The 9,312-nt window shown below is 57.0% G+C and overlaps 1 protein-coding gene across 1 annotated transcript; it reads left to right on the forward strand.

Moving 5' to 3' along the window:
- The first annotated feature begins 272 nt into the window (after positions 1–272).
- REXO4 (REX4 homolog, 3'-5' exonuclease) lies at positions 273–9,287 on the forward strand. Its single transcript, XM_041725914.1, has 8 exons — positions 273–658; positions 2,259–2,623; positions 4,141–4,278; positions 4,508–4,701; positions 5,987–6,075; positions 7,148–7,222; positions 7,716–7,790; positions 8,414–9,287. Exons 1-8 carry the CDS (start codon positions 440–442, stop codon positions 8,543–8,545), a joined length of 1,287 nt encoding a protein of 428 aa, XP_041581848.1. The 5' UTR covers positions 273–439; the 3' UTR covers positions 8,546–9,287.
- Positions 9,288–9,312: the final 25 nt, after the last annotated feature.

Genomic DNA, 9,312 nt, shown 5'->3' on the forward strand with positions numbered 1-9,312 from the left:
CCTGCCTCCCGGCGCTCGGCCAGCCCAGTCGCGGTGCTACACTGACGGCGGCCCCCCAGTTCCTTTCCGGCGCCCTCGTTTCTCATCCCCGTCCCGGCTCTCGGTAAGATCCTCGGCCACCCCGAGCCCTGCCCTCGGTCGTGGAGCCTGGACGCCGCTCGCTGGGGCGGTGGGCCTTCTCCCAGGAGGGCGCAGAGGCCCCGCCCCGCCCCGGGCCCTGCGGAACCAGGGGCGGAGGCCGGGTTTCCAGCGGGTCGGGGAGAGAGGAGCGCTTCCGGGGCCTGGGGCGCACGAGCCGCGGCGCGCGGGGTCGCTTCCGGGGTGCGGGAGGCCGGCGTCCGCGGCGTGCGGGGAGCCGGGGGCGTGGGCCTGCGCTCCGCGGGCAGAGCCCGGCTCCGGGCCCGGGCGGCGAGGCCCCGGGGCCCCCCCCGCCCCCGGCATGGCCAAGGCGCTGACCTCCGGGCGCGCCCCGGGCGTCCCCCAGGCAGAGCCGGGCCTGGGCCTGAAGCTGCCTCGGAAGAAAAGCAGGAAGAAGAGACTCTGGAAAAGCAAACGGCGAGAAGCGAGCGAGGGGGCGGGAGGCGGCCGCAGGGTCGTCATGGGGCGGCCCCCAGAGGCGCCGGAGGACTTCTCCCGAAACTGGAGGGCGCTGCAGGAGGTGCGACTGGGCGGCCCGCGGACGGAGGGCGACGTGGGGCCCCGGCCGGCCGGGCGGATGGGATCCCCGCGGTACCGAGGGTGCCCCCAGGCCCCAGCCCTCGCTCGGCGTGGACCCGCGGCCTCGCTCCTGCACGTGCCACGGGCCCCGTTGCGGCCTCGCGCTTGCAGGTGGAGCCCCTGCTCTGCAGGCCAGGGGAGCCTGCCGCCTCTGGGCATCCAGGCCCAGCTCCCCCGTGGATGTTCCTTTCCGCCGGGTGCTGTTCCTTGTAGTTCAGTCACAAATTCGCTAGGCCGCCCTTGGAGTTAGCTGCTGAGGAAACTGAGGCCCGGAGCTTAAGGGATCATCACACAGCTAGTGAAAACGGGGCGCCGGGTTGCAGATTCACACTTCGGCGGCACGTGTGCTTTGCTACTGGTGACCTGCAGAGCCTTCCACGGGTTCCTGGACTCTGTTCTACAGCCTCCGGGCTTCTGGAGCCTCCTAGGACGGCCGGTGTCTTGGGATGGGAGACCCCGACCGCCTGCCTCGGGGGACAGGACTAATGAGCTTCCTTCAGGAAGCCCCCCGGGTTCTGTGCAATTTCTTGGGGTGTGACTCTGCCTTTCTCTCTCTCCGGAGAAAGTAAAGCAAGATTGAATGAGGCGGAAGGATGGTGGTTATGGGGGAAACATCGTATTTTCTCTACTTCCTATAAGAAAGTAAATCCTCCGTTCCTAAACGTGTGTAGAAGTGAGTAGGCACCCAGGTCATCGTGCCCCAGCGCACTGCCACGTGACCAGCGTCGTTGTGGTTGAGAACAGCCGTGCTGGGGACAGGAGCACAGCAGGGAGGTTGGGCTGGAAGAACCCCGAGAGGGATCCCTGGGTGGCGCAGCGGTTTGGCGCCTGCCTTTGGCCCAGGGCGCGATCCTGGAGACCCAGGATCAAATCCCACGTCGGGCTCCCGGTGCATGGAGCCTGCTTCTCCCTCCGCCTGTGTCTCTGCCTTTCTCTCTCTCTCTGATGACTATCATAAATAATAAAAAAGAAAAAAACAAAAAAAACCCCGAGAGCCCTCCTTGCACAACAGCAGTAGTAAGGCCGCTGGCCGCTCGTCAGCCTCCCCCAGTTTGACAGACACTCTCTGTGGAACATACGCCCCTTCCCCTTCCTGGGACCCCATTGGCGAGAGCATACCAAGAGATCTTGTTAAGGAAGTGGTTTCCATACTGCAGCTGGTTGGCCCAGTCTGTGGGAGAAGTAACTCTAACTGTAAACAGGTTGCTTATCGTCCCCTTGGGCTCAGACTGAAGTCTCTGTTCCTTCAATAGGTACTTAAGATGCAGACACAGTTTGAAATGTAGGAACGAGGAAGCAGATCTCAAATCATGCACTGGAGTCAGATAAGCCAGGAAACTTTCACCGTGTGTAACTTCAGATGGGAGTGATAAGGGGCTTTTCCCAGACCCTTTGAAACTGCATCTCAGTGATGGTGGAAGCAGCCATACGTAGATGTGACTGATGCGTATGAGTGCATGTACACACGTAAGGCTTTTCAATCTCTTGTGTGTGATTTCCAAATCTAAATGTGTCCTGTATTTTATTTTGGGTTCTATTAGCTCCTGAAACAAAAAACACAAGCCCCGGAAAAGCCTCTCGTCTCTCAGACAGATTCCAAAAAGCAGCCCGGGATTACCCAACAAAAGAGAAAAGCAATCCTAGATAAAGCACAGAGAAGTAAGGTGGAGATGAAGACCACAGACCCAGGGGCCACTGGCAGTGACTCTCTTGCTTCAGGATCTCCAGGGAAAAGGAAGGTGCCAGCACCTCCCACAAAGGCCAGCAGAGCAGAGCACAGTGAGAAAGGAGCCAAGAAAAGGACAAACGGTGACATTTCTCCAAGAGGAGGAGACATCAAGTATGGAAAGTGGAAATGGAAAGCTAAGGAGGTGCCTGTGGCCTTGACCCCGGCCCTGCCCACCAAGTAAGTACAGGTGGCGTCTGCCTGGGCCAAATTCTGGTGACCCAGCTGGTCACCTCCACCCCCCTGTGCTGCAGGGGGGGCCTGTGTCCTCAGGGAGGCCTAGGCTGGTGGCTCCTGCACTCCCTCCGTCACCTTACCCCACTGCTATTTCTTGGCTTATTACTCGTTTCCCCTAGGATAAAGCCATAGTGAGGGAAGGCCCTGCTTGATAACTGTTGAATCTCCAGGGCCTAGAGCAGCTTGGCCCTTAGTAGGCCTCCAGTAAAGATATGTGGGATGAATGAATGCCACAGCCAGAAAGACCTGAGTTTCAAACCAATTTCTGCATCTTGCAAGTCAGATGCTCTGGTGTAAGCTCCTGACATCCCATGACCTCAGTATGGTCATCTGTGATACTGGGGGTGGGGCGCGGGTATGAGATGCGATGTGTTGGCTCAGCACCTGGTGGTTACTCAGTAGACCCTGTGTGGATCACTACCTGTGGGGCAGGCAGACCAAGAGCCAGTTGCTGCCTCTGCGTGGCTTGGCTGGAAGTGGCATGGTTGTAAGTCAGGCTGGTGGCGAGTCGCCTGGGTTGCTGAAGGTTCCAGGAAAGAGGGGTTTGAGTGCCGGCCATGTGTCACTGTGCCAGGGACATCTTCTGGAAATGGAGCAGGTGCGACAGGGCCCTCCCCCTTGACGATGACAGTCAAGCAGGAGAGACCACTAAACTGAAATTACTCCAGTGATTCTGTAAGTGTGGTCAGGATAAACTCAAGGAGGGAGAAACTTCTGGGAGCAAAGGGCCAAAGCAACGTGGCCAGAGGTGGTGTCAGGAAGAGATTTCTAATAAGGAAAAGGCATTTAGCTGAGCCCGAGAGACCGAGTTTCCCAGGTGGGAATGGTCACCCTTGCATGTGCATCTAGCCTTGAGCCCTCAATGTGACGACACTAGAGGTTGCTGGTGGGCGAAGTTGGGGGAGCTGGGCAGGGATGTCTGGGTTTCCATTTCCTACTCCTTGGAAATGTTCCTTACTAAATGTTCCATGATGAACCTACTGCTTCCTCGACATGGGGGAAAAAAAGTTAGTACTCATTATACCTGGGTTGTATGTTTGTAATTGACGTCCTTTTTGTTTACTTGTAGTTCCTAATTTCTGGATAACGAGCTCATCCTGTAACTAAAAGGAAAGCAGGGTGCCATGCTGGGCAAACAGCAGGAGTAGCTGGACCGCTGGGTCCTCCCCCCTCCTCCAGCTGTACCAGCACCTCCACTGACCAGTGTGCCTGGCCTGTTCTCTGCCCTTTATTTATTTATTTATTTATTTATTTATTTATTTATTTATTTTTAAAAGATTTTATTAATTTATTCATGAGAGACACAGAAAGAGGCAGAGACATAGGCAAAGGGAGAAGCAGGCTCCATTGCAGGAAGCCTCATGTGGGACTCGATCCCAGGACTCCAGGATCACGCCCTGAGCCGAAGGCAGACGCTTAACCACTGAGCCACCCAGACGTCCCTGTTCTCTGCCTTTTAGAGAAGACATCTGGTTTGATGATGTTGACCCCGCGGATATTGAAGCAGCCGTGGGCCCAGAAGCAGCCAGGATAGCAAGACAGCAGCTGGGGCAGAGCGAGAGCAGCATCACGCTGGTGAAGGAGCAGGCCTTCGGCGGGTATGCACACAGGGCCGGGGCCCCCGGCAGCACTGAGCCCAAAAGGGGCAGGGTTTGGTGAAGGAGCTCTGTCCTCCCTGACTTGAATCAGGCAGGCGCCACCCTGTCCTGCAAGGAGCGTTGAGCACAGAGAGCTGGTCCCTGAGCAGTGGTGAGGGGCGGAGAACTGTAGGTGCCGATTGCTGGGTCCTGCCGTGTTGGTTAAACTGGGACCTTTGGTTCCTTTCAGCCTGACGAGAGCCTTAGCCATGGACTGTGAGATGGTGGGCGCGGGCCCCAAGGGGGAAGAGAGTGTCGCTGCCCGAGTGTCTATTGTGAACCAATATGGGAAGTGTGTTTATGACAAGTACGTCAAGCCCACCCAGCCAGTGACGGACTACAGGACGGCGGTCAGCGGGATCCGGCCAGAAAACCTCAAGCAGGGTGGGTCCTCCCAGCTCATGAGCACAGAGGAGAAGCAATGCCTGAGTCCCTTCTCCCTTTTTTTTTTTTTTAAGATTTTATTTATTCATGAGAGAGAGAGAGAGGCAGAGATACAGGCAGAGGGAGGGGCAGGCTCCATGCAGGGAACCCAACGTGGGACTTGATCCCGAGTCTCCAGGATCACACCCTGGGCCTATGGCAGGCGCTAAACCACTGGGCCACCCGGGCTGCCCTCCCTTCTCCCTTTTTATTTTGTTAAGTAACCTCTATACTTAGCGTGGGGCTTAAACTCACGAACCCAAGATCGAGTTGCACGCTCCAGTGACCAAGCCAGCCAGGTACCCCCTCTTTTTCTCTATCCCCTTTCTTTTGGGAGCATTCGCCACAGCAAGAGTCCCGAGGGGTGACCCATTTTCAGATGGCTCTTGGGCGCATTTGTGTCCCTGCCTCTGTGTCACCCAGAGAGTATATGCTGGTGTGGGGGGCAGGAGAGCAGGTAGACCCTACAGGGTCTCATCTTTGTGAGGATTTTCGGAAGCCATGCAAAGGTCTGAGCAGTGAGAGGCCCAGCTCAGCTTCTAGCAGGTTCCTTCTGGCTGTGGTGTCGAAAATAGACTCCTAGGCCCATGAGGGTGGAAATAGGAAGAGGAGGCATGTGCTAGTGGTGACCTGGAGGGGGGTGGCCCAAACCCAGATGCACCCTGAAGGCAGAGTCTGTAGGTTTTCTGATGGATTGGGTGTGGGGGAGGAAGAACAGAAAGGCCCCCAGAGTGACTCCGAGGTTAGGGACCTGGAGAGGTCCTGGAAGCTTTCAGGATTGAGGTCACAGTCCCTTCTGCCCCATGCAGTCTCCTTTCTGCAGCTCTCAGGGTCCCTCTGTACATCCAATCAACAAGTGGTGCTACAGCCTGACCAGCCCCTCAGCTCCAGGCCCTGACAGGTCCTGCTCAAGGTGGGCTGCCCCTGATCTCATCTCCTCTGTTGGGGACAGGCGGGGTCACGGGGTGACCTGACCCTTCCCTTGGCAGGAGGGGGCGGGGTGAGCCCAAGGGCATCTGCTAGGAGAGCAGGCTGCTCCCTGTGGGGCTGAGTGTCTGGAGCAGCACTCCTCACCGTCCGTGGTGAAGGACCATTTTTGTTTTTATTTCCAGTTGGAAAGCTTGAAATCCCAGCCTGATTCTTACAAGATTCAACAGTTAAAATTATTGTTGGGTGGCTCTGAGTGCTTCTGAAAGCCCACCCTCGTCCACGTTGCTAAAAACCACTTCTTCGTTCTGCTTGTCAGGAGAAAAATTCGAAGTTGTTCAGAAGGAGGTGGCAGACATGCTGAAGGGCCGCATTCTGGTCGGACATGCGCTGCATAACGACCTGAAGGTACTGCCGCCTGCTGCGTGCACGCCTCATGCCGTGGAGGGGCTTGTAGGCCATAGTCACAGTACCAGGTGCAACTTAGCGAGTTCTTCCCCTGTCCTGGGAGTAGTGCTAGGCATTTTTCAGTTCTTTAAAAGGCGTCTGAGGCCTTCATGCTCCTGTTGTAGGCGCTAGAAACGAGGTGCTGTGGGTTATGCGACATGCCCACTGCTCAAGCACATTACATGGAGAGGAGCCAGGCTGCTGCCTCTGCAGCTTCCACCCAACTGGCCAGGCCTAGGACTCCACAGAGGTCAGAGTGCCGTCTGTGGGGAAGCGTCCCCTAGGGCCACTCCCCCCACAGCCACTGGGCCGTCTGGGGCTCCTCTTGTCTCCCCAGAAGGGGCCACTTCTGGTGCCCCAGAGGCTGTGACGTCCAGCCTCTGCTCCTTGAGGGTCTCTGCTATGGGCAGAACTGAGCCACCTTAGATGAAAGCAGCAGGGCAGGCAGAGTGGGAGGCTGCCCTTTCTGGGCATGGCGTTTCCATGGAACCCTGGAGTTCTCAGACATTTCAGGCACCCTGGAATGTCAGCCTGTGTTGCCTTTTGAAATTTTGAAGTATTGAAACTGCCGGCAGGTCCTCTGCCCACTGCAATGCAGTGCTACAGACCCTCAGTGGCCACCTCCCTACTGGTCCTGCAGCCCCTTTGCACCTGCCCCATCTCTGGTGACGTGGGCGCACTTGTGTCCAGCCCTCTCCTGAGGTCGTAGGATGAGCTGCTACAATCTGTTATCCCCCCGACGTCCTGCCTGTGTGACACCCACTGACAATGCAAGAACGCTGTGCTCGCTGGTCAAGTGGTGACTGCTGGTCTCCTGTTTCCCTGGCTTTGAGACTGAGGCTTTATTAATGGGGTTCTTAGGGTTTGGCATGGTCTTCGGACAGCGTGATAGCTTTCTATCACAAGTCCGAGTTCATATCAGTCCCCTTTTACCTGAGTGTGTTTTGCATCAGGGTCCCTTGAGAGGCACCTTGAGAGGAGGGAGCCCCGCCACTGCGCTCAAACAACTGTGACCATCCTTCTCTTCTTCCAGGTACTGTTTCTTGATCACCCAAAAAAGAAGATTCGGGACACACAGAAATACAAACCTTTCAAGAGTCAAGTGAAGGTACTTAAAATGAGTGGGGCTCTGTACGTCACAGTTGTTCCCCTGGTTTGTGTAATGGTTCTGGTTTTGGTTTGGGGTTGTCTTAAGTTTTGAAACTCAAAGGTTAAAAGGAAAAAAAGTATAGAGTTCTGCTGAGGGCTGCCCCCAGAGGTCCATGTGAGCAGGAGCAGATTCTTCCAGCCCTGATCTCTGCAAGAAGACCCCCAACATTTCAGGGGAGCTGCCGCTCTCAGATCTGCTGTAGCAGGAGGCCTGAGGCTAGAAGAGAGATGCAGACTCCGCCTGGGTCCTCCTCTCCGGGCTGACTGCGGGTGCCACCAGCCCTGGAGGCCACAGCACCTCTGGTGAAGGCAACATCGAGGGGCACTGGGTTGGGGCTCAGTAGGTGACTCCCCTAACTCCCTGCCCAGTGCAGTGCCCAGCAGCCCTAGGGCAGAGCCCGCAAAGGCCTGCACCCCAGTGTAGCTGTGTGCTTTCTCCTCTCCCCTGGCAGAGTGGGCGGCCATCTCTGAAGCTGCTTGCAGAGAGAATCCTGGGGATCCAGGTGCAACAGGCAGAGCACTGTTCGGTAAGTGTGTCCTGGGGGGACTGTCCTCAGGATCAGGGGCCATCCCTGACCATACAGCCAAGGTGCCCTGTCAGGGACCTGGATAACTTAGTTGTAGGAGGCCTCTGGTCCCTAAAAGTGAGATGGCACAGCAGGCTCACGGAGCGCCTTCCTAAATTCTGAATATTTGTTTACGTTTAGCTAATTAACATTTGAACACAAAAGAGTACCATCATTGCAGCTTTTTGGAGAAAAAGTCCCCCACGTAGGTTGAAGGTCTTTTAGGGTGACATGGCCCCAGCTAGTCCCTGGGCCTGGTGAGAGGCTGCAGTGTGGGGGCTAAGGAGTGCTGGTGTCAGGCTGCTGGCCCCTGGAACCCAGCCCCCACATCATGGCATCACACTCAGAGACGTCCTCCCGCCTACGTGTCCGTGTGTCTGTCCTTGCCCTGCCTTGGGTTCCTTTTTTCCCCCATAAGTGAGGCACCAGGGTCACCAAAGCCTGGCCAAGATCGAGTCCCTAAGCTGCTGCCTGGCTTGGCTTTTTCGTGTGCATGTCTGGTCCTTGGGCCTGGCAGTTGTGGGGTTGGGTGGCCATGCGTGTCACCTGCTCGGACAGTCACAGTAGTGTTCTGTGTCCCCTAGATTCAGGATGCCCAGGCAGCAATGAGACTGTACATCCTGGTGAAGAAGGAGTGGGAGAGCACGGCCCAGGACAGGCACCCCACAGCCCCCACTCCAGACAGCAGCGGTGTCTCCATCCACAGGCGCTTGTGACCAAGCATGGGACAGCTCGGGTCTTCCCAGAGCAGCAGCTGTGTCGAAACATGTTCACTGTCCTGGCGGCAGGGCGTGTAGTCGGAACTTGGGGTGGGCAGCATGGGCAGGAGCGTCTGTCCTGGGCACAGCCAGAGGTGGCTGGTGGGGACTGATGGAGGGAGGTACCTGCTGCCACTGCAGTGTGGCAGCAGCCTTGCCAGGGACTTGCCTGGTCCCAGGGGTGGGAAGTACCCACTCCTGGGTTTGCAGCGCCTTCCTCAGAGGAGGCCCCTCTTCCCTCTGAGTCCGGTTACGTAAAGAAGTCTGCTGGACTCCTGGACCTGGCCCTGTCTCGGAGTCGGCTATGGCTGCCTTTGGACTTAGGGAGATTTTCCAAGAGCGCCATCCCCTTCTCACCCCCTTGCCCCCTCCCCCCCCGCCCGTGTGTAGACCTACCAAGTTTAAACAGAAGGGCAGGGCCCACAGTGTGGCGGCAAGGCTCAGGCTGTCTACGCTCAGTGACAGCAGTCACTCCCAGAGGTAGCACCTCTCCCCCTCTAAGATGGACGTGCCAATCCGACCCCCAGCCGTTGGGCTGGACCATCGTGTGGGTTTGACCCCAGGTGTGCTGGTCTTTCTGAGAACAATCGGGGGGCTACGAGTCGCACTTGGTGCATGAAACCCTGGGCCACCTGACCGCTGCACAACGAAGGCCCAAACCCACTGAGGACAATTAACATAAATGCAGGTTTTTACTGGAGGTGAAGTTTGTGGAGGTTACTGTT

The sequence above is a fragment of the Vulpes lagopus genome, chromosome 12 (assembly GCF_018345385.1).
Source record: "Vulpes lagopus strain Blue_001 chromosome 12, ASM1834538v1, whole genome shotgun sequence".
Taxonomy (NCBI): Eukaryota; Metazoa; Chordata; class Mammalia; order Carnivora; family Canidae; genus Vulpes; species Vulpes lagopus.

What these genes read in the sequence shown, in the direction of transcription:
- REXO4 (XM_041725914.1), top strand. Translation starts at nt 440, where the DNA reads ATGGCCAAGGCGCTGACCTCCGGGCGCGCCCCGGGCGTCCCCCAGGCA. An exon ending in ACTGGAGGGCGCTGCAGGAG is followed by an intron (nt 659 to 2,258) that starts GTGCGACTGGGC and finishes GGGTTCTATTAG; the next exon opens with CTCCTGAAACAAAAAACACA. An exon ending in AACAGGCAGAGCACTGTTCG is followed by an intron (nt 7,791 to 8,413) that starts GTAAGTGTGTCC and finishes TGTGTCCCCTAG; the next exon opens with ATTCAGGATGCCCAGGCAGC.